The following is a 26,623-nucleotide window of genomic DNA, read 5'->3' as shown; positions in this document are numbered from 1 at the left end:
CTTCCGGAGTCAAAGTCGAAGTACTTCCACTCGTAGAGGGAGATGAAGGTTCGGTTTGTTGTTGACCGACAGGTGACCGACTGTTTGTGGCACCTGCGCTGCACGCGGCTTCCTCCTTTGGTGAGTCCACTTTTTGATCCGTCGCGCCTGATATCCCTCGTCCCTCTGCTGGCGTTGATAACGCCTTCGATGCTGCCTGTTTCCCTGTGCCTTCCGGCTCCCCCGTCACTGGTCGTGCTGCTTGTGGTGCGTGGCTCTCGTTGGGGGCAAGTCAGCAGTGTCGCTGCTCTCCACACCAGTCACTTCTTCCTTCACGGTTGTGCCGCCATCACCTCGGCTGCCGACACAACGTGAGACCTGGTTGTAGCGGGTCCTGCGCTGCATCGGGGTCCTCCTCAACACGGGATACATCCTTCTTGGGGCCATTTAAAGCCCCACCCTCGGGCTCTTCCGCATCGGCAGGTGACGATGTGCAAGCGGGTGTAGCAGAACCCGGAGAGTCACCTCCACCTCCCTGAAAACATTCACCCTTTGTACCTCCAGTAGATGCATGACTACCAACCGGGCGGAGGGTTCACCGTCAACACCAACTCCAATTCCGCACAAAGTTCCATGACCACAAGAAACATCATAATCCCCAGCATCGGCCGACACCGCTGGCACCGCAGCACAGCACGCAGAGGGCACACACCAGCAGCACACGGCCAGGCACCATCATCGCCATCACTCCCGTCACTTGCGTGTGGCCTCCAGCACAAACCAACTCCCCGTCAACGCAGCGAAAACAAAGAGAGAAATACGACCGCCACACCACGCACAGCCACCGCACAAAAAAAAACGGCAGCAGCCCAGCAGCAGCAGCAGCAGCAACAAACACAACATGAGACAGATGGAATCAGTACAATTGCAGAACTCGCACACCGCCCCACAACACAGAAGCTATAAAAGCAGGAACAACGAAAAAAAGAATTAAAAAAAGAATTAAAGAACAAGAAAAAACAAACCCAAGGCTCCAGTGCGCATGCATATGGGTGTGTCTGGGATGCGTTCAACGTGACGGATGTGGTGCACAACGCGGAGCACACAGCATGGCAGCAGAAGCAAGCAAAACACAATCATCATAACTACTCTTACTTTATACATCGGACCACGGTAGACGTACACATGTCCCCGTGGCTGAGTGCTCGCACAGCCCGCACACACCTCTTCAGCCCAGAGTGGTGTACGCCAGCGCGGATGCGGCGAGAAGCAGCGGGGCACACGCCCACGCAGAGCTGCCGAGGCTGCCGTCAATTCTGCGAATACTTGACGGCGCACGGGTGGTCGTCGTACTTGGCGCCTCTGTAGTCGTAATGCTTGGTGCCTCCGGCGCAGTGGTCGTGGTGGCCGTGGTCGTGGTGGTCGTGGTTGTCGTGGTCGTCGTAGTTGGTGGCTTTGTTGTGGTAGTGGTCGTCGTAGTTGGTGGCTTTGTTGTGGTAGTCGTAGTGGTATTGTCCTGCTTAACCTCTTCGCTGCACACGGACGGGCAACAGCACAGGGCGAGCACCAGCAGGGCGTACAGCAGACGGCACGTCATCATCGTGAGTGTGGTCATTCAGTGGTGTGGAGCTTATCTGCACAGTGAGGGACATGGAGAGCAACAGGGGAGACGAGAGGTGCGGCGGACACACACACAGAGGGCAAACCACATGAGGAGAGAGCAGCAGCCAGGCATGCACCGTACGCCGCACACCACGCACGACACACACTCCAATCCACGGCAGCAGGCACACACACACAGATGGAAGAGGGAGAAGCAAACAGGAGCGGCACACAAGGCTCCACCGCATGCACACACGGCGAGAGCGGTCCGTCGTGTCGGCACCCCTCACGGAGAGTACGCACACACACACGAGAATAGATGCAGCGCACACAGCAGCCCAAAAAGCCAAAGCAACAACAAAGGGAAAGATATCCCCGCACACCACGAGAATTGTTGGTCCACGGGAAGTGCAGCCAATATTCATCACAAAAACAGTTCAGTTGCATTCGGCCTTAGTTCATATTCAGCGCATACCACTTATGCACGCACAGCCACCACCGCAGCAGCAGCTGCATACGTAACAGGAAGATGCAAGAGCAAAAAGGGGAGGTGGTGTGGGAGGCCACGGTACTGATGTCGCCGTCGCCAGTCGGTGCTGTTCCAATCGATTCGTCGTTAGTAGCTGCGGGCTATACTTGCGTTTCGCCGCCAGCAAGACCTTCATGTTGCGTTCCTTCCTTCGGTACCGCGTCACCAGATGGCTGGTTATTGCTGGAATGGGGCTCCCCAGCGGGTTCCTCTTCCGGAGTCAAAGTCGAAGTACTTCCACTCGTAGAGGGAGATGAAGGTTCGGTTTGTTGTTGACCGACAGGTGACCGACTGTTTGTGGCACCTGCGCTGCACGCGGCTTCCTCCTTTGGTGAGTCCACTTTTTGATCCGTCGCGCCTGATATCCCTCGTCCCTCTGCTGGCGTTGATAACGCCTTCGATGCTGCCCGTTTCCCTGTGCCTTCCGGCTCCCCCGTCACTGGTCGTGCTGCTTGTGGTGCGTGGCTCTCGTTGGGGGCAAGTCAGCAGTGTCGCTGCTCTCCACACCAGTCACTTCTTCCTTCACGGTTGTGCCGCCATCACCTCGGCTGCCGACACAACGTGAGACCTGGTTGTAGCGGGTCCTGCGCTGCATCGGGGTCCTCCTCAACACGGGATACATCCTTCTTGGGGCCATTTAAAGTCCCACCCTCGGACTCTTCCGCATCGGCAGGTGACGATGTGCAAGCGGGTGCAGCAGAACCCGGAGAGTCACCTCCACCTCCCTGAAAACATTCACCCTTTGTACCTCCAGTAGATGCATGACTACCAACCGGGCGGAGGGTTCACCGTCAACACCAACTCCAATTCCGCACAAAGTTCCATGACCACAAGAAACATCATAATCCCCAGCATCGGCCGACACCGCTGGCACCGCAGCACAGCACGCAGAGGGCACACACCAGCAGCACACGGCCAGGCACCATCATCGCCATCACTCCCGTCACTTGCGTGCGGCCTCCAGCACAAACCAACTCCCCGTCAACGCAGCGAAAACAAAGAGAGAAATACGACCGCCACACCACGCACAGCCACCGCACAAAAACAAACGGCAGCAGCCCAGCAGCAGCAGCAGCAGCAACAAACACAACATGAGACAGATGGAATCAGTACAATTGCAGAACTCGCACACCGCCCCACAACACAGAAGCTATAAAAGCAGGAACAACGAAAAAAAGGATTAAAAAAAGAATTAAAGAACAAGAAAAAACAAACCCAAGGCTCCAGTGCGCATGCATATTAGTGTGTCTGGGATGCGTTCAACGTGACGGATGTGGTGCACAACGCGGAGCACACAGCACGGCAGCAGAAGCAAGCAAAGCAGAACACAATCATCATAAGTACTCTTACTTTATACATCGGACCACGGTAGACGTACACATGTCCCCGTGGCTGAGTGCTCGCACAGCCCGCACACACCTCTTCAGCCCAGAGTGGTGTACGCCAACGCGGATGCGGCGAGAAGCAGCGGGGCACACGCCCACGCAGAGCTGCCGAGGCTGCCGTCAATTCTGCGAATACTTGACGGCGCACGGGTGGTCGTCGTATTTGGCGCCTCTGTAGTCGTAATGCTTGTTGCCTCCGGCGCAGTGGTCGTGGTGGTCGTCGTAGTTGGTGGCTTCGTGGTTGTCGTGGTCGTTGTAGTTGGTGGCTTCGTTGTTGTCGTGGTCGTCGTAGTTGGTGGCTTCGTTGTTGTAGTCGTAGTGGTAGTTTCCTTCTCAGCCTTCTGGCCACTTGCTGTCACGCACACGGACGGGCAACAGCACAGTGCGAGCACCAGCAGGGCGTACAGCAGACGGCACGTCATCATCGTGAGTGTGGTCATTCAGTGGTGTGGAGCTTATCTGCACAGTGAGGGACATGGAGAGCAACAGGGGAGACGAGAGGTGCGGCAGACACACACACAGAGGGCAAACCACATGAGGAGAGAGCAGCAGCCAGGCATGCACCGTACGCCGCACACCACGCACGACACACACTCCAATCCACGGCAGCAGGCACACACACACAGATGGAAGAGGGAGAAGCAAACAGGAGCGGCACACAAGGCTCCACCGCATGCACACACGGCGAGAGCGGTCCGTCGTGTCTGCACCCCTCACGGAGAGTACGCACACACACACGAGAATAGATGCAGCGCACACAGCAGCCCAAAAAGCCAAAGCAACAACAAAGGGAAAGATATCCCCGCACACCACGAGAATTGTTGGTCCACGGGAAGTGCAGCCAATATTCATCACAAAAACAGTTCAGTTGCATTCGGCCTTAGTTCATATTCGGCGCACACCACTTCATGCACGCACAGCCACCACCGCAGCAGCAGCAGCACGCGTAACAGGAAGATGCAAGAGCAAAAAGGGGAGGTGGTGTGGGAGGCCACGGTACTGCTGTATCTGTCGGCGGTGGTCGTTGTTCCTTTTTCGTTTTTAGTGAATGATGTTGTCGTGAATTCTTCCGGCTGTTTCACTGAGAGTGATGTTAGAAAACAACTGGTGTCCTGACACTCCCTCAATGCCTTCCCTGTCCCGGCGATTCCTGTGCTCGCTGGTGGTGTGGGTAGGTCGTTTTGGTCGGCGAGACGCTGACAGGGCTGCCAGTACCATCTGACTGAAATTTTTTTGCCGTGTTCTCGTCCCCAGTCCCACTGCACCAGCTGTTGGGGCGGTGCGGCAGTAATGCCAGAAGCACCTGCAATGGGCTGGGGTGTCGGCCGCTTCAATCAATGGGTGTGTCCGCAATCGATAGCAACTAGTATCGACAGAGAGTCTGCACCGAAGCTCGGGGGTAGGGAAACAATGGCGCCAAGAGGAACAGCGCGTGCCAGTCAAAACATCCGCAAGGCTTATTGGCGTGGGCTCCGTCGTGGTGTTGCGGTGAAACGTCGCGTAGCCGCAGCTCTCTGCACCCTCCCGGTCCGTGGAAGAACGACGCGGCAACTCCCCAGCTGCGCGCCCCCGGCTGCGGCCTCGTTCCCCAGCCCCACAAGGAGATACTACGCAAAAGAGAGGTGGCAGCCTGGCTCGGCACACACCCAGCAGCCCCCACACCTCAGAGGAGACGCATCAAGCACGCATTGCACACACACACACACACACACGCTAAACACACGAGTGCAAGCTTCAAGAAAAGAGAAAAGAGACAAACATTTTATGAGGCACCAGTCGGTTCGCTGCGAGGTCGCGGGTGGCAGCCTTTGCGGCCCCGCAACCGCCGGACCCCTCACCACGTAGCGGGCGGCAGGGTCGGAGCGGGGCGACGGCAAAATAAATCTAAAAATGCACCTGCACCAGCCGCCTCCCAACACGTTTTTCTTTTCTTTTGAAGGCAAAAACAAATCCATTAAGAAATGGAGTGGGCCGGAAAAACGCGTCGTCTGCCACTCGGCCCCGTCTGGCCACACATCCATCCCGCTAGCCTTTGCTCTAAAGTTCAACACGCGCATCGCAATCGCTTCCTCCCCCCTCAAAAACTCCTCAAAATAACAAAAAAAAAAAGTGACAGCGCTGGGGAAAGCGTGCGGGACGCGGCTACCCACATGTCACATCCGTTTCAACCTTCTTTCCTTCACTTTCCACCAAATAAATCCAATGGCCCGCACATCCGCCCCCACCGCCGAGTGGAGTCCTTTAAAATCAGAGACCCCCGGCACCCGCAGAGGACGTCGCGGCAAAAAAAGTGAAACACACACCCGCCACGCATCCGCCCCGGGCCGACGCGGCGGCTCGACAATCCGTCGCTGCCGAGAATCAATGAAATATCAAAGTTTTCACCGTCGCAACTGCCCCCGGCCCGAGATGAACGACGCCACGTACGCAGCGGGAACGGGATGCAGAGGCAGGGCGGCCAAACACAGGGGAGCGCTGTGCGCACGCAGACACCAGCAGATGCTTCCAAATAGGACCAGCACGTAGAATCAAAGGTGCAAAAAGAAAAAAAGCTCGCACACGGGTAGAGAACGCACACACACACACACACACAGAGAGAGAGAGAGAGGGAGACAAAAGAAAAAAAAAATAGCATCATGCAGAAGAGCAGCCGCTGAAGTGTCGGGTGCGGCGAAGCGTCGCATCTCCCGCTCCTCGGGCCCTCTCGTGTGAAAAAAAAAGAAGAAAGAAATAAACGGCAGAGCTCCAAAAAGAAAGAAGAAAGCGGATGACATTCGAGACGGCATAGCAGCCAAAGGAGGAAAGCAAAAAAAAAAAAAAATCACTAAACAATCTCTTTTTGAGAAGTAAAAAAAAAAAATGGAAGAATTTTAATTCAACGCCATCCTCATTTATACTCAGAGGTAAATGAAAATCAAAACAAGTCAATAAATACAACTTTTCGCAGAGGATCCTCGTGGGACCTCTAAAATTCGTGTGTCTCTTTGGCGCCAAGAAGAAGACACACACACATAGATACATGCACGCACATATGTCCCTGTGTGTAGGCATCCATGTATTTACTTCGGCCTATTAACCCCCCCGAACGTTCATCGGTTATATTCCACCGGAACACTTTACTCGCTGCTCCCACACACCCACCAGCACTCACCCTTCATTTTCACCGACACGCACCGGCGCCGCGCAAAGTGCCACCAGCCCCCAGTAATCGTTAGGAAGAAAACAATCCGCAACTCCAGTTGTTTTCGCAAGACTACAAAGTTAACGGAAAGAAAGGAAAAAAAAAAAAAAACACGTCTCCACGTCGGTAACCGCAGACGGAGACCCAGACATTACTTTTTATATAACGTCTTCCAACAAAAATCAAAATGAAAATCGTCCACAAAAGTCTTCAAATATTTCAAAGCAAAGCGCAGAAAAAATATTTCGTCCCGCCGGAGACAGCAACAACGCCGTTTTAATATCAGTAAAGAGCCGCAAAGCCCCAGCAGAAGTAACAGCACCCAAGACACATTCTCATGCAAAAAGCTCACCTCCTCACTTTCCTTCTGCGATGAACTTTCAGAATTGGAGCTGCCGCCTCTGCTTCCTTCCTCCGACGCACTCGCAGAATAAGAGCTGCCATCATCGTATTTTTGGCCTGCCTCGCCGACCATGAGCCATCTCATATGCTTGGAATTGAGTCTTCGGTTATACAAACGGGCGTTGAAGAGTGACAAATGGCTGGATTCTGCAACTTACCCACTCTCCCCGCGGAATTGGATGTGTGAAATACTGTTTGTTTGGAGAAGAGACCCCTTGTAGGTGCCAAGGTAAGCCGCCCTCGCGTTAATGTACAAATCCCAATGGCCCGTGTCGTGTCGCAGCACCACCTGACACGGTTTTCCTGGGTCCCACCCTGTTGGAAGTACTTGTCTACCGCCACTATGAATTACAGTCATCCACCTCCCATCATGGGTGAAAACACACCAAATAGCACAGTCCTGTCCCCGTCATCCATCACCACACGAATCAAAGGAATGGGGGTGCGTTTCTTCGGCTCATCGTGGATGACCGCCATCACCACTAGAGTGAACCTTTTGTGTAAGAAATGGTACGGCTGATTCTGTCCACTTCGGGCAGCAGGCCACCCCGCCCCTGCTCCGGGTCCTTCAAACGTCACTCCATTGGAGAACCCTCTCACCGTCCCATGAAAAGTCGCGTTCACGCAGAGGTACTCGTCCATCCACTCACTCCCAGCTGACAGACCAGACAAATAGCCAACAAGCCCGTCAGTAAGAATGGGACGACTACACATGCCCCTTTTCACCGGGTCGATGGTGGCAGTGGGTCTGCACGTTCTTAAGGCTTCATCCAACTCCTGCCACCTCTTCACCACAGTCTTTATCCGCTCCAGCTGCGTAGTCACGTGCACGGCAACAAGACCGTATGACCCCTCACTCTTATTCTCGTACAACGAAATCAGATCGCTCCCACTGCTATACAACAGGGAACTGGCAGCAGCGTCATCAGCTGCATCGGATATCGGCCCAGCATCATGCACACGTGCACCTTCCCTCACCCAAAGATGAAGCCGACCCCTACCTTTTTTCCCCTCCAAATACACCGGCGTGGTAACAAGCAGCACTTCCCTTCCCTCAATGGTTACGGTGGTGAGGCCACAGCAAACGCCATACCCTTTTCGACCATACAAGTTGCCCCACACGCGAGTGATTGGCCTACCACTCATTTCCCAACGTAACCCAGAGTCAATGGACCTGAATACTTCGTAGTAGCCGGCAGCGCAAGAAGTAATCAAAATTAGATTTCCTTCCAATTTCGCGATTGATGGTTCCTTGCAGTTACTACCTGTCGTACCGGACGAGAGCTCCCATGCTTCTATACGCATTTTGAAACGCATGGACAGTACAACACTCCTTTCATCCTTTTCTACTGCCTGCATGGGAAGCACAAGGTAACCGTTCTTCGTCACAACACCCGATCCTCCGCCACCGATCACCCTCTTCAGGAATTGAGTAAGCCCATGGCCACAGGGTCCACCGCACGGATATCACCCCACATGATTTTCCTCTGCCCACCATCCTCAGTGAGAGTTCCCCTCTTCAGTAAAAGCCTCCAGCCATCTGCATCGGCAGCCTGACCCCCAAACGTCTTCTTCTTGTAGTCCCCAAGGGCCATGTAGATACTGTCGCCGCTCACAATTGTCGTTGGCTGCATCCTTTCTCGTGTCCTGATCGTACCAATGGCGGCATCCACAAGTTCTATGAGAGAAACGCCTGCATCCATCGCCGAGATCGCCTTTGAGTCACCACCGCCCGTCTCAATGTGCGTTGATGCAATCGCAGCATGGTCGCAAGCTCAGTCCATTTCACTGCACTGAGTTTCAGCAACGGCAAACACACCGCCAGCCACCTCAGCAAGGCTGGGAACACGAAGCGATCCGGCTGCCGCCTCAGATCCAGTCATTTCTTGCCATTTATAGGGCGCCGATGTCGTTCCCTGAAAAGGATCAACGGCCTTCCCCACTACTTCCATAAGCGGACGCAGCTTCACGGACGCCGCAGAAAATTATCACAACAAGGAGAAGCAGAACCGCGGAAGTAAACGCACGCCGGGACATGCTGGGCCTCTGCGGCTCACTCTCTCCTCCTTCCCTCCTCCTTCCGCTGGATCCGGTCACGCGGCGACGGTTGTGTGTGCGGGGTGCCTTCACTGCAGCAACACGTGAGAGCATATAAATATGTGTGTGTGTGGGCGGTGTGTGTGCTGTTGGTCCTTTCAGAGCCTTCGAATTTCACAGTAGCGATTCGCGCTTGTTTTCCCTCTATGTGTGTGTTCAACAAGTGGAGGAGACAGCGACAGCGGCAATACATCAGACACGTCAGCGGGGAGCGGAGCAGAGTGCCCACGCATAGAGCGGAGCACGAGACAATCTGGAAGGGACGGCACGGAGAACCATCGCACACAGAAAAGAGCAGCAACACGGCAAGTCACGGCGGGCCGTCGGTGTGTGCGGGCCAGCCCTCACGCGGTGCAACACGCCACACCCAACAGGGAAAGACAGACAGTGAGAGAGGGAGATGAATGGATGCCGTCAAGAGGCACTCACAATCAACATGGCCCGTGAGCATGCGGCCACTCCACGCAGGAACACAGAAGAGAGGATGACAAGGAAAAAAGCAAGAAGCAGCAAAAAACACACGGAAGAAACAAAAGACAGGCGGGAAAAGCACCGCCACGGCCCTCATCCCGTCCGGCGACTCCACACCAGCCCTCTCACTCACACACACCATCGCAGTGCCGTCAGTTCGCGGGTGAGAGGATTCGGCCCTCCACACAACAAACGCACACACCGCCAACAGCCACACACCAATGGAAGAGGAGAAGAGACACACCGTCACCACCTCCAGTTCAATCCCACGGCCAACGGGATACGGCCACACACCGCAGCCAACACACAACGCACACCGAGCAATCGCCCAAAGAGCCACACGCGGAAGCGGATCCTTATCCATCCACGACGCGCCGCCTCACTCCATGTGGTCACACGGAGTGAACCATTTCCTCAATACAACTTATTCGGCAATCCCTTTAAGATGCTTCTGTTAGTGATGGGCCTCAGAACACAATAGAAGGAAATGGACAATGCAGTAACACCGTGACACCGCCAGCCACAATGATTCCCTCATTCCGGGGCAATTCTCCAATTATGCCTCGTATGCGCACACACAATTAACATACTATATGAAAATCACCCAACGTTTTCCACCAAAAAACAAACAACCCCTTTCCCTCCCTAATTTATTCTGTCACTGTTATGTTCGATAGCGTTGGACGTTTCTGGCCTTCGCGTGCGGTGCTGCCGCATGGTGCTGGTGCACCCGCACCGCATGCTCAGAAAAGCATCCAAAAATTTATATATCCCACAATATTTTTTACCATAAATCAAGCTGTCTCGTTCACTTGCAATTTCCTAATCTATTTTCCCATTTCCGTGGCTATTCCTCACTTCGGAGAGCTGCGTCTCCTCCAAAGCCCCAGATGATATTGACACTTGGTACTGGTGCATCTCCTCCCTCCAAAGCCCCGCTATTTCACGGCTTTCATCGTCGCTCACACTATCTGAATTGACGACACCACGTCTCTGCCAGCCAACCCTCGTTGTGCCGCACATAAATAATCTCCCACGACATGTCTCGGGGTAATTCCTCCCAACCATTAAAATACGCCGCCAGACACTCGGTGAACTGCCGCACAGTGCTGGCGGTGGTGTGGTGCCCACCCGCCGTAGTCATCCGCAGCCCAACCAGCGTTATTGGATTTGGCTCCACGAAGAAAAAGGCGTCCACCAGCAAAAACTTTCCAACCGCCGGTATGCACAGCAGCCGATGCTTTATAGTACTATTTGCGTGGTATTCCATTGCAGCCGATCCACATACAACTAGGTGGGGTGCCCTTCAGGGATCGCCTTCAGCACTGCGTACCGTCCTCCACGACGTGCTGGTGGGCCCGGCTCCTTGAGTTCCTCTAATAATGCACTGAAAAACTCACTCCAAACATGAAGGCGCGCAAGTCAAACCCTCCCATGCATTCAGACAAAAGAGTATTCCTCTTCCCCAATACTAGCAACAGAACTAAATCCCCATCACTCATCGCGTCTCCCAAAATAGTGCGGTATTCGACGCACGAGGCAAACAGATATCGGTGCGTTGAGAAACCCCTCAGCGCCGACTTCTCCTCTTGCTCGGACAACACTCACAACCTTTTGAGGCGGATCCCCAGAATACCACAGCCTCACTCCCGATGTGCAAAGTGCCTTTCACCATCCCGAGACTTGATCCCATCCAAGGCATCCTCAATGGCAGCAGAGTGTGCAACGAACTTCTTCGCATCAAAGATGTAACGTGGAATCGGACCCACTTTTTCCATGTGTTCTTCGACCATCTTCCAGTATTCCACTTGCTCATCTGGTTTCAGACCTCGCTTCATACAAACGCACATCGCCTTCACATCCACCTCGGCGGGGCAATTCATGATGATTCGCCCGGCTTTTACTTGCTTCTCCCATTCGTCACAGTTGCCCACGTTTGGGGGTGACACCACACTCATGCCCCATCCGGTGCTAGACACAAAATATTCCGCTGGCGGTGTCCCTTTCTCTGTCACATCGTAGAAAATATGCCCTTTCATCACACAATCCCACAAAACGTCCTTGGATGCTCCTTTACCCACGTGTCTTGTCACCGTCTTGATGGCCTTGTCACACACGTACGTCGTGCTTCCACCAAAACTGTAGACATCAAATTGGAGTTTCTCGACATCGCAGTGCAGCAGCTGGTAGAGGAGGTACGAGCCGGCACTCATCGACTTCCCGATCCCGGGCGTTCCAACCAAGAGATGCCGCCCAGGCGTAAAGTAGGGCTCACCGTCAGTGCTGAACCATTCGGTGAGATCGCCCTTGACAATCCGCCACACTCGCTCCACCTCACAGTTCACGTAGCAGTCACGAGTGGATTCATCCTCCTCCCACGAGTACGGCCCTTCCCTTGTCCGAGGCGAGCACCATCAGTCTGGAACGCGGCCATGCACCGCCCCGCTCCATCTTCCCACCTCTCAAGTTTTGCGTGCCCGCACAAAGTAGCAAACAGAATCAGAGCGCACACAAACCCAACCAACACCCTCACTCGCTGAAGCAAATTATTCGCATGGAATGACAACATTTAAAAACACACCAGCAGTAGCTGGCTGCATGGAATTTCCCTGCCAACCCTGGAAAGAGACACAACAACTCTACCGAATCAAAGTGACAGCCCCTCGGTGCTGCTCGCAGTTCACATGGCAGGAAAAAATCCACGCACGCATAGTTCCGGACTCCTCGCTGTTTGAGTGCACACCAACAGAACAAGTGAAAAAAATACGTGCGCGCAAGACGGCGGTTAAATACGCGAATGTTTCAGCCTGTTTTGTTCGATAGCGTTGACGAGCAATCCCACACAATCCAATCAAAGTGGCACGCCGGACAGAACGGCGTCAGCTAATAATAAACGGAAATAATTGCGCCAATGCAAAAAGCAGCAGCAATTTGGGTTTTACTCCCGAATTCGGGGGCGACGGTGGCATGAGAGTTTGTATGTGTGCAGGGTCTTTCGTGGGACGGTGCTGTCCAATCTCGCCGTGCCCTGACACAAAAGGGCGACAAAAAAAAAATAGGAGCACACTCTCCAGAAAAGGAGTGACGGTTGGGCATTCAACCCCCGTTCCTTCTCACATGACATCCACATATGTGCACCCCACCTCAAATACGTACCTCCCTGGACGCCGCATGCATGACGTGTGGTTTCGTCACTCGCAACGTGTTTTTCCTCCCGCAAACAACCAAAAATAATAATAATAATAATGGCCATGGCGCAGCTTCACTCAGGGGAAGCAATCGGAGCAGACACGAGTGGGGCCAGGGATCATACAAAAAATATATCTAAAAAGGGGGTAATAACTCCTCCAAGCCACGGAGTCGTGCAGTGTGCACCCCTCTTCTTCTAAATTGAAGACCTCCTCAACAGAACAAATGCAGCAGGCACATGTGCAGCACAATATCTTTTGCTATCCCGCGTTAAATCTTACTTTCCCATGCATGCCACGGCGGTGGTGCCGGCGTTACATCCGGGATGACTCCAAAATACCAAACGCCATGCTGTGGAGAGTGGATGCCTGCCGCACGTGCCCGCGTCAGCGTATAACACAAAATGGCACAAAAATAAAAGATATCCGCGGCCCAAACTACCCGTGTGTGGCCGTACTAAGACAAACAATTAAACACGTATTTAGCGACTTTAAAAAAAAATAGGAGGAAAATAAAATAATCCACAGAAATACGTCCATAAATACATACTTACATATAAAGTAACAAGTCATTCCGCATAATTCCTCGTTCCTTCTCTCGCTGTTCTTTCTACACAACATCAGAAGTGTAAAAAGTGACAAGCATGCCCTCCCACACAGTCATCGTGGAACAGGAGAAAGAGTCATGCAAAAATATGGACAAAATAGAAACGATGCACGGAAAAAACAGCGACAACGCCGTTTCAGAGTCCGATAAGTGGCTGCGCAGCCGCACAGCCGTGGCACCCACGCCCTCCCTCATGTCAGCCAGCAACGCACACTCACAACCTCCAGGAGGTGGCACGTCACAGAAAGGCTTCATCGATTGTTTTCCCTAACGCCTTCCTAAATGCATCCTATGGCCCGCACACCAGCACCATCGTCGAGCACGTCGTCACTACTGAGAACAGATATGAAATAGAGAGCACCAGCCCCCATACTCGGTGCTGCAGCGGCGGGCGCAAAACACACGCACACACACACGTTACGCATCCGCCCCGGGCTAGCGTGATAGCTCGATAATCCGTTGTCGTCGATAATCGATAAAATAAAAGCAACAAATCAATCACCCAATCAATCTATGAATAATGGAAAAATAAAAGATCCCTGCCAGACGCATCCACTTTATGCCGCATCTGCGAGGGGCTTTGTGTCTTCTTGCCGCGTAACAGTACTGTTGTGGGGCGGTGCCCTTCCACCTCAAAAAGAAGAAAATGCGGTAATTCTTTCGTCCAGCAAACCATCCTCACGTGTCCAGAGGAACATAATTAGTGCTGCAGCTCGCACTGGATGGACGGTCAAAAAGACTCAGTGCGTCTGAGCGGGTGTCACCGGCCACAGGCTGCAATGGCGGTGCGGGTGGTCGGTACGACGACGCAACGGTGGTGCCTGAGGCGTATGACGATGAAGTCATTTCGTGGAGCTTCTGCGTCTCTTCGTCGCTCTCCTCGTCATCGCGCAGCAGCGCCTCCAGCCCTCCACGCCTCGGCTCGCGCAGCTCCTGCCAGTGGCGGTCCTCCATGTACCACACAACGACGCCGTACACAGTGACCGCAAGCAGCACAGTCGTCAGCAGCAGCACGATAGCCGCGTACGCCCTCACACCGCCGTCGCTCGGCGCAAGATGGTTGGCCGCGCTGACCACGCACAGCACAGCAAGGAGCACAAAGCTCGCAGTATGCATCACCGTCAGGAAGGCCGAGCGCATCATGTTCGTGAGGGCAACCACGCCCGCACCCGCAAGCAGCACAGCCGCCATGCAGAAGTACTGGACGTGGCAGCCTCCCACGGGCGAGTGCACAGCCGCAATCAGGCACACCACACACAGCACCGACAGCTGGAAAACGCACCAGTACACGTGGCTGCCCCTCATGTTCGTCAGCATGCCGCCGTACATCCGCTGCTGCGCCGCGGGGTGCCAATACCCGACGGGGTACAGCTGACGCTCGTGCAGCGGCTTCCTCGAAAACTGCCAGTACCTCGTAAAGCTCGCGCCCGTGTGGCGGGCAATCAAGTAGCACACGCCAGCAGGAAACGCCGCACCGTACAGCACGCCAACGACACCGATCACGCGGTGCCGCACGCGGGCGTCGGGCATCGCCAGTGCAAGCACGGAGCCGAAGAAGATGCCGAGATGCATCGCGTGCGCCACAACGTACGTCAGACTCGGGAAGCGCATCGCAGCCCACGCACTCGCCGCGTCCACGCCGCGCCACCGCTGGAAGGCCGCCGTCACACCGCAGTGCACGCACCCGAACACAGCGGCAAGCAGCGCGTTGCCCACCACCATCCACAGCGGGTCAAGGGCAGCGAACACCGACAGGAAGTACGGCAGCGCAACGGTGCTCGCACGCTCCTGCGCCGAGGCACATGACATCCTCGCGAACACGCCGAGTGCCTGCATCTCCAGGACGGAGCCCAGCCCGCCCGTCACCACCACCGCAACAGCCGCCGCACCCGCAACGACGCCGGTGATCGCCGAGAGGGCGCTGGCAGCTGCGGGCAGCGTGTCAGACCTGATCGTGAAGGACCCAAGCAGCACACCCTTGCAGCCGCCAGACACCGCCGCAGCGTCGCAGCGAATGACTATCGTCTCGTCGGCACCAATGAAGTAACCGCGGTGCACGGGCACAGCCAGCTCCAGAACAGTGGACGGATTCGTCGCGCTGCGCACCCACGTCGCGTTGCTCAGCATCGCTCCCCACGGACCGCCAAAGCCGCGCGGCCGTGCTGTCGACACAGGCACAAAGCTCAGGTGCGTGCCGAGCTGCGGGTCGCGTGTCCACCGAAACGGCGGCGGCAGCGCCACCACCAGCCGCGTCGGGACGGTGCTCCCACCGCCGCGAATGTCGTTCTGCGTCAGACTTCCACCAGCCGCCGTCGTCGTCACGGCGAGCATCGGGCACGCCACGTCGCTCCACCACAGCGTGCCGCTCACCGACGCCGTCGGGGTCCGCGTGGGCGACAGCCCCACCGTCTCCGTCACCTGCAGGGTCTTCGTCGGCCCGTAATGCGTCAGACTGTAGTGAGCCGTGCTCAGACTCGGCGTCCATGTCGGCGTCGGGCTGCGCGTCTCCGTCAGCGTCGCCGTGTGGCTCAGCAGCGGTAGGGCGGGCGTGCGGTTGCACCCGTCCACGTGCGGCAGGTACACCGGCAGACAATCGCGCCCGTACCCGCCCTCAGCACAGCGGCAGCCGCACGACCCCGACATCGAAATCGTCGCAGCAGCAAAGCAGTGCACGTCGGCGTCGCACACGCCACACGCCACGGGGCGAAATTCCCCGATGATGCCGGCAGACCTGTACTCCATCGGCTGCAGTGCCTGCCCATTGAGCGTCAGGCATCCCACAACAAACTTCCGGCCGGCGCCTCCGAGGGCAACGGTGCCGTCCATCACGACGGGCCCACTGCCGGCGTTCCCATAGAGCGTCAGCGTGCTCTGCACGAGATCCACACTCCGCGGGTACGACGGCACCGACAGAAGCCTGCCACTGATGCTGTTGCCGCGCACCGACAGCCACGACCCGGACACAAACGACGCCGACCCCCGCAGCTCCAGCAGCGCGCCATCGGTCAGCGCACCGGCGTTGTCGTTCACTACGACGGCGGACAAGTTAGCCTCCACCCCGCTGTCGAACACCAACCCATGCGCGGCGTACACCTGGCTCCCCGACACGCGCAGCACAGCGCCACACGACGCAACCACGCGCGCACTCGCGTACAACGCATATTCGCCGCCGAACACAGCCGCGTCCAGCGCGACGCCGCCACCGACAAGCTTCAGCACCGCGCCATCCACCACCACCGTCCGCCCACCAGTCATTACGGTCACGAGGGCCACGCCGGACACAACCAGCACGGACCGCACGAGCCGCAGGCCCGATAGCACAAGCACCGGTGCGTACGGCGAGGACTGCGAGCCGGAAAGATACACAAGCGGCGTCGGCCTCGCGGCAACCAGCAGGGAGTCCGTCACCGTCAGCACGGACCCCGCAGGGAACGTGCCGGTCAGCACAAGCGCACCGTTCAGCGCCTCCACATCGCACACCGACAGCTCCACCGGCCCGCCCTCGTCGCTCCCCGCCGCCCCCGCACCGCGCAACCCTCCACCGCCCATCACGTACAGCACGGCGCCGTTCAGCAGCGACACGTTCTGCACAACGATCCGCACGCCGTCCCGCGCCATCCACGGCACGTAAAGCACCGGACTCACGCCGTCCAGCACAACGTGGCGCAGCGTCACCTCGCTCGCACCGGCAGGCACAACGAACACCGACTGCACCGTCACGCCCTCGCGGAAGAACACACTCGACGCAGTGCCCACAGCGGGCGGCAGCACGGGAGCTCCCACAGGCACGCACGCCTCGCCGCACCCGCCGCTGCCGCACACGCACACGCACACACCGTTCTTCATGCTCGCCGACGCCGTCCCGGGCGCGTAGCAGTGTGTGTCCCTGTCGCAGACGTCGCACCCAGCAACGTCGATGCTCCCAGCGTCGCCAAAACCAGCCGCTGCGTACTCCTCCACCGTCGACAGGACACGTCCACCAGCGTCATTGCACGCCACCCTCAAATGCGCCCCAGCCACAAGCGACAGGCTCAGCGACAGCATCCGCGGCAGCAGCGCTCGGTTGCGCACAAAGCTCAGCGTGCTCCCAGCAGCGGTCACGGCACCAGCCGCGTAGAGCATCCCCCTCGAGACGCCGTCGTGCACGTTGCCCTTCGCCAGCAGCATCGACCCGCCATCCAGGCTCACTGTCGAATAAAACGCCACCGCGTAGTCCCCCGTCGACGAAAAGTCGCTCCGCACAAACGCCACAATGGAGCCCGACACGCTCACAGCCCCACGCACAGACACCGCGTGCTTGCACAGCAGGAAGTCGCTGTCAACAAACGCCACCACGGAGCCGCCGCTGGCAGCAACACCGCCCTCCACCGACACACACAGCCCCAGCGCCGTCTGCACCAAAAGTTCGTCCACGTACAGCGCACCGCGCGACGACAGCGCCACGCCGCCAACAAACAACACGCCAACAGCGTCGCGGAAAACCGCCTTCACTTGCGTGCGCGCAATGGTCAGCACGCTCCCAGTCAAACTCACGTTGTGCAACACGAGGCACGCGGACGCGTCGCCAAGGTCGTGGGCGCCGCGGTATGCAACACGATTCTCTGCGATCAGCACCGAGTCCACCACAGTGACGCGCGAGCCCGGCGGAAATCGGTTCGCCACCACCACGCCGCCGCCGGAGCGCGACTCAAGCCCGCTGATCAACACATCAGCACGCTCGCCAGCAGGCGGGTCGGAACGCCACCCAACAACGTACAGGCTCGCTCCACTCACAAAAGTGCAGTTCGCCAGCGTCACGTTGCGCACGCTCCCTGACATCGACTCCACGTCCACCACGACGTCCGCCGCAAAGGTCACACCGACGTAGCACGCCAACGACGTCCCGAAGCCGGCGCTCTCCTCCACACCCACACGCACGTCGCGCACGCACAAGTCGGCGCCGTCGGTGCTCGGTAGCTCGGGAACAGCAACGGGCAGGCACGCATCGCCGTGGCCGCCCTCAGCGCACGTGCAGGCACAGCCATCACTCGAGACCGTCGTCGTGTACGCAGGGAAGCACGACGCCAAGAGGGTGCATGGGTCGCTGCAGGTCAGAATGGTGGCATTGTACACGGACGGGATGCTGTAGTTCGCCCCCTCACTGTTCACACTGTTGCACGCGGCCACAATCGCTCCGTTTGTGAGATCGCGGGGCCCGGTGGATATCCGCAGAACTGTCGGCGTGCCCGTGCTGGACATGAATCGATTGCGGGACACAGACACCGTGGAGTCACGGAGATTCACCGTGGGGTTAAAAACAGCAAAGGCTTCCGATGGGGATTCACGGCAGAGGTTGCCGCTCAACTGCAGCCAGGAGTTGTAGTAAATGTGGGTAGAAAAAGCTGAATAAAACACAACCAAGCTTCCCTGCATGTCGTTGCCCCGAAAAACGACCGCTGACAGAGACTCCACACGTGAGGCCCAGAAAAATAAAATGAAGTGCTTCACCGACCTCGACACAAGATTGCCTCGAATCACTACAGCAGAGTTGTTCAGTACACTCAGCGATGAGGACTCGCTAGACCCTTCAAGATGTATCAGCGTACCGTCACCGCCAGCCGCATGAAACGTGTTGCCAATCACCGCAAAAAGGGAGTGCCACGACACCCTCAGCGCAGATTCAACAACGTGAATGGCGCTTAACGATGCCGTCACGCTATGAAACACATTGCCGCTCAGCACCACCGTGGAGTCATTGCTGATCGCCAGCTCATTCATCGCAACACACGACGGCTTCCTAACGTCCAAACCCGACCGAGGGACCAGCCTCGTGACAGTGAAGCGATTCCCGCAGATCGTGATGTTCGTGCGCGGTGGAAACACACCCTCCGGGCTGAGCAGCGCGTCAATGAATGTATTGCCGGTGACGACGATCTGCAGCGACCCCACAGCGGCGTGCGCGTTGCCCAACAGCAACAGCACAGCGCCGTCCCTCCACGTGCATCCATCGAACGTGACATTCACCACGTCGCCCGTCATCGCACCAATCAGCACCGTCAGGCTCATGCCGCCCCCGCTGAACGTCACGTTGCGGTAGCACAGCCACGACAGCCCGCCGCCCACAGCCTGCGCAACCTCGGGGTACACCATGTCGCTGATGCACTCACCAATCGGCGGTGGTGGCGGCACTGGCGGTGGTGGCGGTGTGGGCGGCACTGGCGGCGGTGGCGGTGGTGGCGGCCCAGCAGGCACAGGCGCCGGGACACACACATCGCCGTGCCCTCCAGCAGCGCACTGGCACTTGCAGTCAATGACCGCCGTCGTCAGCGGAGCAAAGCAGTCGCCGTCCTTCGTGCACTCACCGCACACTGCAACCGTCGTCACGTTGGTGATGCCGTGGAGCTCCAGTTCAGCTGCCGTCGTCACCTCCCGTCCCGCGACCGTCAGGCACCCAGCAACGAACCGGTAGCCGGCGTCAGCCTGCGATAGCAGAGGCCTCGACAACCCCGTCGAGCCCATCTTGCAGCCAGTCAGCGTTACCGCACTGCTGTCGTCGATAATCACAAAATCGGACTCAGTGTCGTAGAACATTGCACCCACTCCCACATCGTTGTCGCGCCAGTCCAGCCAGCTTGACTGCTCAACGGTCCACAATTCTTCTGCAAAGATGGCATAGGACACGGAGCCGCTGTTCCCCACCACGCGCAACACGCTGTGATCCGACACGCTGAAGCCACGGTACTGATAAAGAAGGCTTTTCCCGAAGAACACTGTATTGTTGAGCAACGCAAAAACAGAGCGATTGCTGACACTGAGGATATCCAAGTAAAACAGGTGTGTGTACCCATCGAAGCTGCAGTACCGCGTGTACAGCGAGCTGCCACGCACCAGCGTCAGCGTCCCGGTCGAGTACAAACCAAACGCATCACGCTTCGATGCATGCGCATTTACGTTGCTGACCAACAGCGAGGAAGCAGCCAACAAAACTTCGTACAGCATCACAACGCTCATCTTGTTGTTCACTGTGTCCGGCAAATGGACCGCGGAGGACTGCACCGCGTCAACCTCCGTGACGGCAATGTCGCAGTGCTGCGGAAGAGCAGCTGCAAACAAAACAACAGAGGACCGCATCACCGTCTGGCTCACGCGGATCAGGACGCCGGATGACTCGGCCACCTCAACATCTCCAACAAACTGCAGCACAGCCCCGTCAAGGAATGTGCACCCAGTGAGCGTGATGTTGATGGGGAGATGCAGCGGCATACTGTTAAGGGAGAACGTCAGCGCAGCACCCACGCCGCTGAATGTCACACCCACGTAGCAATGGCGCGTCTCCCACATGTTCAGCGTAAGGCTCGACAGCGTCTGGTTCACCACGCAGCTCGTGTCGCCGTCCACGGCTCTCTCCGGCACGGGCAGCACAACCGTGTCGGGCACCTCGAAGGGAAAACACGACGCGCCGTGCCATCCGTCCTTGCAGCTGCACGAGCACGAGCCGCGGTCCACCGACTCCGTCCCAGGCATGTGGCACGCCGCGTCGTCGTTGCATGTGCCGCACCTGAACACCACCACTTCCTCAGGAAACACACCTTCGTACGACACCTCCTCATCGTCCTGCAGGTTGCACCCCACCACAAACCGCGCGGGTGATGTCACGATAATGCTCGACGGAAAAAAACTGAAGAAAGCCCTCGAGTCCACCTGACGGTTGTGTGCAAACACCACGGTGGTGCCGTTGTCTGACAGCTGAATTTTGTGCCAGGAATACAAAATAGTTAATAACGAATCTGTGCTCAAGCTGTTACCCTCCACACGCCACTGCGCACCGCCCTCGAGAGTCACCGAACCGTCCAAATACAACAGCGTGAAATCAGAAAACTCCGTCTTGCCAACAAATGTGCAGTCCGCCACTCGCAGCAGCCCTGAGGAGCCCACGGTGGTAGCTCCAAAAAGATAAACGCCATTGACCGCGTTCATCTTGTTGTTCTCCACGTCAATGTAGCCGCCGTTCTTCACATCAACAACGTCAAAATAAATAGCAGTCTCAGAACTGTCAACCCCACCCGTTACCCTCAACGTACTTCCCTTCACGATGATCCCGCCACCATCAACAACAAGAGCATCATTAAAATAAACTGCGTAACCATTTCCCTCGATGCGGTTGTCAATTAGCAGCAGCGTCGAGTTTGCACCAAAAGTAAACCCAAAAAAGGAAATGGCGTAATCCGACTTCGTCACAAGCGTACTACCCGCCACAAGTATCTGGGAGCTAGCACCAAAATCACCCTCAAGCTCCAACTCACCAGAATCCAGCATCGAGGATGCTACGTTCACTTGCACATGTGCACCACTCCCCCTGATCAACAGGCCCGCGAGGACGCACTGCAGCAGCGTGATGTTGAGTGTCTGTTCTGGCGCGTCGAAGCTCCACAGGTCCAGCACAATCGCGGCGGTGAAGGTCACGCTGACGAAGCACAGACCACGCACACCGGGATCAGGATAGTCCACGGAGCTGATGCTGCCACCGTGCACGCAGCGGACCTCCGTGTCCTTCGCGTCAGGGAGCGGAAGCGGCCCAAGGCCGTCCGGAACAGCAGCTGGCAGACACGTGTCGCCGTAGCCGCCAGCAGCGCACTCACACTCACAGCCGCTGATGCTGCTCGTCCTCGCTGCGAAGCACACGGAGTCCACGGTGCACGCACCGCAGTCCAACACCGTCACGGGTACTCCAATATTGAGCTCTTCTCCGTAATCCGTCACAGGAGAGCCCCTTATCTCGTTGCACATGCCGTAGATGATCGGGCGCGTGTCGGATGACGGTGACCAGTTGCTTGTCATGTGTGCATGAGTCGACGAGAACAAGCCGTACGTGAGTTTGTTGTCAAGTATCGACCACACACTCCGATCGCGGAACGCCACGCCGCTCTCCTTTTCCACGTACACAACGTAGGCAGTGCGGAACTCGTTGTCGCGGTGCACCAGCCAGCTGCCGTCAGTCACGGTAAGCGTTTCTGCAATGAGCATGGCGAAGCCGAGACGAAAAGTGCTGGACACAACCTGCAGCACGCTGCCGCCATCCAAAACAACATCTCTGAACACACACGCACCTTCGTAGATTTTAATGCTCGACGCAATCCACGAGCTGTTCTGTATGGAGAACACGGAGCCGCCGCTGACACGCAGGTCCGACGCAAGAGCGTACATTACGTGTGCCCGCGACATAACGACGCAGTTGTCCATGTAGAAGGCGCTGGACAGGTGCATGCCGAGGCCGCGCTCCACGAGGATCGCAGCGCACGAGGCACCGCCACACACCAGCGTCGACCGCGTCATGACAAACCGCGTCGACAGAAGCCGGACGCCGTCCAGGACAAGCGCGGGGCCGTACCGGGATCCCTCGTGGCCACGGGTCGTCGACACGTACTGCGACCCGCCAACAGTCGCGTGCAGCGTTGAGTTCGCCAGCAGCACACTCGAGTTCGGCGGCATCGCGCCATGCAGCACAATCGTGCCCTCCAGCGACGTCACGTTCGTCATGTTGACGAAAGCGTGCGGCATCAGGCGCGCCGTGCTCTCGCTGAGGCCGCCAATCCGCAGCTGCGCACCGCCCGCAAGCAAGCAGTGGCACAGCGTCACGTTCAGCGCGTCAGCGAACACATCCATCGAGCGCAGGTCCACCGCCACAGTGATCGGCCCGCTGAACACCACCGAGTCGAAGCACGCCGTCGCACGCCCGCCACCAACCTTCACCGACTCCGTCAGCGTCACGCCACTCACGCAGTCCGGCGCACCGCCACCGCCGCCGGACCTCGCAACCGGCAGGTCGAACGGCAGGCACGCGTCGCCCACGCCGCCGGCAAGGCAGCTGCAAACGCAGTCGGAGAACGACGCCGTCAGCGCATCAAAGCACGCCAGCGCAGCCGCACAGCCGTCGCACGGCACCACGCTCACGGAGGGCAGGCCGGCCATGCGGTAGTCGCCGCTGCTCTCCAGCACCCGGCCGCCGGCACGGTTGCACTGCACCGACACGACGCCGCTCGTGATCGTCAGCCCGGAGACAAGTGTCGCGCCGGTGGCAGCGCAGCGTGCAATCGACACGGCGCCGCCGCTCAGCGTCACCCCCGACAGCGACGCCACAGACGAAGCCTCGCCCACCGCCCACACGTGGTGCAGCTCCAGCCACCCGCCGCCACCGACCGTCCCACCGTCGCAGCGCACCAGTGACGACGCAACAGACCCCTCGACGCCCACGAAGCGCAGCACCGAATCAACCACCGCGAGGCGCTCTCCAAGCACAATGCCACCGCCGCTGCTCACAACCGACACGTTCGTCACGGAGAACACCGAGTGGCTCCGCAGACTGAGACGCGACGAGGACGCCACATGCATCGCAGAAGCGGTAGGACCGCCCGACGCCTCCAGCGACACGCCGTCAAGCACCACCGCGCTCGACAGCAGGTCCACACCGCCGCCAACGTACACCGCCGACCCGCCCGCGTCCAACGACCTCAGCACAGTGTTGCTCACACGCAGCTGCGTCTGCAACAGCGACATCGCGTGCAGCACAAGCGGCGACGCCACCGCGTCCGTCAGCCCGCTCAGCTGCGAGTAGCGCATCGGCCCCGCCGTCACAATCGTCGAGTCACGGACCGTCACGTTCGTGTGTGCCGGCAGGTTGTGCACAAACACAAGCGAGCAGTAGCCGCCGGACAGCCCGCTCACGCTCACCTCCAGGCTCCAGTCACTCGCCGGCTCGCCGCTGTAGCCCCGCACGTAGATCTGCGCACCGCCGTCGCACACGCAGTTACTCAGTTCGATGCGCAGTGTGCCGGGAAGCATCGCCGCAACGTCGAACACCACAGCCACGCCGTTCGTGATGGACACGCCGTCCATCAGCACCGTGTCCACGGCGCGGCCAACCGTGATGGCTCTGTCCACCGTGCCGCCCCGCAGTCGCAACACCACCGCATGCACAGCAGTCATCCACGCAGCAGCAGCAAACAGCGCCAACACAACGAGCAGCGCCACACGCACAGCCGCAATGGCACTGTGCCGCTCGCGGTGCCGGCTGCGCGGAAACGCACCCACCGCACACCACATCCACCAACCCAAACAAGTATCAACAGGTCTGTCGTGGTGTGTCGCTCTCGACCCGTCGACCATTCCTCCTGTCTAGCAAATCCCTTTATGCAGATGGAAAATCCAGCGACACGATTCCGCCAGATCGTTATCCCAATTCTAATACTACTAATACAGCAATTAATTCCTAATGCCTTGAAACGATAGTTGTGCTGGTCAAACCAAAGTATCTCTAACTGCACAGTCAGAAAAGAAAGAGGCGGCAGCAACAGTAACCAAACACAGGGGCACGCAGAAGCATCCGGTCACAGACAGTCCCCACCACAGCACAACCACCAACACAAAGGCGCGGAGATCCAATCACTTCAGTGACACCATCGCTCTCCCCTCATCGGCCAGCACAGCTCAAAATCGCACCGCGGATTGGTTGTGAAGTAACGGCAATTGTGCAGTATGCACGGAACAGCATCAAAATTTCATTCTACAACTGCCCAAACGTATGTGCTCCGCATCGGCTGCCAAAAAAAAAAAGACCACGGAACGGTATCGCCCCACTCATCCTCCTCCTGACCAAGGCAAACCCTTCATATCCTCTCCCTCTCCACGGCCTGAGAGCCGCAAAAGACCGTCAAGAAAAGGCACGTGTGTGGATGGCCCGGATTTGCAGGCGGGTCGGCAGCCACCCACGCTCGCTTCCTCACACATCTCTTCTCCCCCCACTCGCACACACAAGAGCGGTGTCATGGGGAAGAGAAGTCCGCCGCACAGCGCATGCAAGAAGACACACGCAGAAGCCACGCCACCCACGTCGCACCGCAACTAAAAGCAATGCGCTCAGCACACACACAACCGCGAAGAGGGAATAAGTGAATCCAAGTACATACCGCAGCCCTTTACTTCTCCCTTCCCCGACGGATTGGTGTTCCACACTCACAGTGAGGCACGGCGCACACCATCCGCTCTCCTCCGAGTGCACTCAGCAGGCCGACGCCCAGTCACCCCGTGCCATCGCAGAGGGGTGCAAAAACAATCGTCGTCGCGGGCCATCGGTGCCTCTAGCAGAAAAGAAAGAGAAGAAATGGGGACATGTCCGCAGCACAGACAGCAGTAAAAAACATGAAACGGAAGCACTCAGTGACAGTGGATACGGTAACAACGAAAAGAAGCCGCAGGGATTTAAGAAATCAAAAAGAAAAAAAGGGTGAGAGTCCGTCATGACTCCTGGGAAACAGAACCAAAAGAAAAATTGATTCGGCAGGACTTTCATGTGCCATGCAGCACAAGACAATCGGAGACGTATGCATATTCCCTGCACAACAAAAAAGGTAATGAAAAAAAAAGGTTGTACCCTCCCACCAGCCCACACAAAATCCCTTATATTCCATGCGGCATCCGGCCTGCTCCTCCACTCCTCCTCTTGTGCAGTCCGCCGGACGCGCAGCAGTGACGCCGGCACCGCGTGTGGTCAAAAAAAGGGAAACAAAAGTCGGAAACACGTCACTCACAACGGATTGTAGCAAACGGCCATAAAAAAAAAAAAGAAACTGAGTATTCGAAAAAAAAAAAGAAAGAAAAACTGAAGAAGCGGAAAATTTTTTTTTTTTAAGGAAAAAAAAGCATCAAAACCGCAAGAAAAGCGGCACTTATTCTCCGTCGGGAGTCGCAATTCCACACTCGTTGCCTCACAAGACTGCCACAGCTCCACACAGTCCCAGAAGAAGAAGCATCGACACCCGAGACACGCACACACGCGCAGTGCTGTCGACATTCCAATCATGCAGCATCAATTTCGCGGTCGTTGAGCAGGGCAAGGCGGTCCTCTTGGCTCGCGCCGCTCCCGGATTCGGAGTGGTTATTTTCTGGAACAGGGGCCTCGCTTTGTTTGGGCAGCAACCCCTCACTTCCAGCCAGAGGCGCCACGCTCTCTTGTACTGGCTGCGCATCCCCATCTCCATTGGTCTCCCTTGACTGCAGGGTTGTTGGGTTTGCTCCCTCCTCCGGCGCGGATTGTTCTTCCTCCCCCATCGAGCTTTCCACTTCCGTAGTGAAGAAATCCTCGCTGTGCGTTGTCCCAAATTCACCTGCTCCTGCAACAGCGGCCGTAGGCGAATTGTTGTTTTCGCC

At 57.3% G+C, this 26,623-nt stretch overlaps 4 protein-coding genes and 4 pseudogenes across 4 annotated transcripts, besides 16 other annotated features; all 8 read right to left on the bottom strand.

Annotated features, from left to right (window-relative positions):
• Tc00.1047053511851.61 lies at positions 1-724 on the bottom strand (annotated as a pseudogene; the record flags this gene model as incomplete).
• Positions 1-4,532: a sequence feature (areas not merged during assembly with more than two copies in the genome that could not be assigned to a particular haplotype).
• Positions 841-872: a microsatellite.
• On the bottom strand, positions 1,208-1,594 carry Tc00.1047053511851.50 (mucin TcMUCI, putative; the record flags this gene model as incomplete). The annotated part of the gene is made up of 1 exon (XM_806807.1): positions 1,208-1,594. The coding sequence occupies one exon, from the start codon at positions 1,592-1,594 to the stop codon at positions 1,208-1,210; it is 387 nt and encodes a 128-aa protein (XP_811900.1).
• Positions 1,320-1,489: a microsatellite.
• On the bottom strand, positions 2,107-3,045 carry Tc00.1047053511851.44 (annotated as a pseudogene).
• Positions 3,162-3,193: a microsatellite.
• Tc00.1047053511851.37 (mucin TcMUCI, putative) lies at positions 3,534-3,935 on the bottom strand (the record flags this gene model as incomplete). The annotated part of the gene is made up of 1 exon (XM_806808.1): positions 3,534-3,935. The coding sequence occupies one exon, from the start codon at positions 3,933-3,935 to the stop codon at positions 3,534-3,536; it is 402 nt and encodes a 133-aa protein (XP_811901.1).
• Positions 3,646-3,821: a microsatellite.
• Positions 4,533-5,252: a sequence feature (areas merged during assembly that could not be assigned to a particular haplotype. This can correspond to areas where the two haplotypes were merged or to regions with more than two copies in the genome that were merged during assembly.).
• Positions 5,187-5,207: a microsatellite.
• Positions 5,253-5,859: a sequence feature (areas not merged during assembly with more than two copies in the genome that could not be assigned to a particular haplotype).
• Positions 5,860-5,864: a sequence feature (heterozygous, Esmeraldo-like haplotype).
• Positions 5,865-6,871: a sequence feature (areas merged during assembly that could not be assigned to a particular haplotype. This can correspond to areas where the two haplotypes were merged or to regions with more than two copies in the genome that were merged during assembly.).
• Positions 6,066-6,088: a microsatellite.
• Positions 6,872-6,875: a sequence feature (areas merged during assembly that could not be assigned to a particular haplotype. This can correspond to areas where the two haplotypes were merged or to regions with more than two copies in the genome that were merged during assembly.).
• Positions 6,876-7,750: a sequence feature (heterozygous, non-Esmeraldo-like haplotype).
• Positions 7,025-9,115, bottom strand: Tc00.1047053511851.30 (annotated as a pseudogene).
• Positions 7,751-26,623: a sequence feature (areas not merged during assembly with more than two copies in the genome that could not be assigned to a particular haplotype).
• Tc00.1047053511851.20 lies at positions 10,469-12,061 on the bottom strand (annotated as a pseudogene).
• Positions 12,873-12,893: a sequence feature (AT_rich).
• Tc00.1047053511851.10 (dispersed gene family protein 1 (DGF-1), putative) lies at positions 14,120-24,583 on the bottom strand (the record flags this gene model as incomplete). Its single annotated transcript, XM_806806.1, has 1 exon — positions 14,120-24,583. The coding sequence occupies one exon, from the start codon at positions 24,581-24,583 to the stop codon at positions 14,120-14,122; it is 10,464 nt and encodes a 3,487-aa protein (XP_811899.1).
• Positions 19,592-19,661: a microsatellite.
• Tc00.1047053511851.5 (trans-sialidase, putative) lies at positions 26,182-26,623 on the bottom strand (the record flags this gene model as incomplete). The annotated part of the gene is made up of 1 exon (XM_806809.1): positions 26,182-26,623. A coding segment is annotated over one exon (442 nt), but the record flags the coding sequence as incomplete, so codon positions are not given.

Source organism: Trypanosoma cruzi, genomic scaffold (genome assembly GCF_000209065.1).
Source record: "Trypanosoma cruzi strain CL Brener 1047053517177 genomic scaffold, whole genome shotgun sequence".
Lineage (NCBI taxonomy): Eukaryota > Euglenozoa > Kinetoplastea > Trypanosomatida > Trypanosomatidae > Trypanosoma > Trypanosoma cruzi.
The sequence above is the reverse complement of the archived record's forward strand: the minus strand, read 5'-3'. Positions and strand labels throughout refer to the sequence as shown.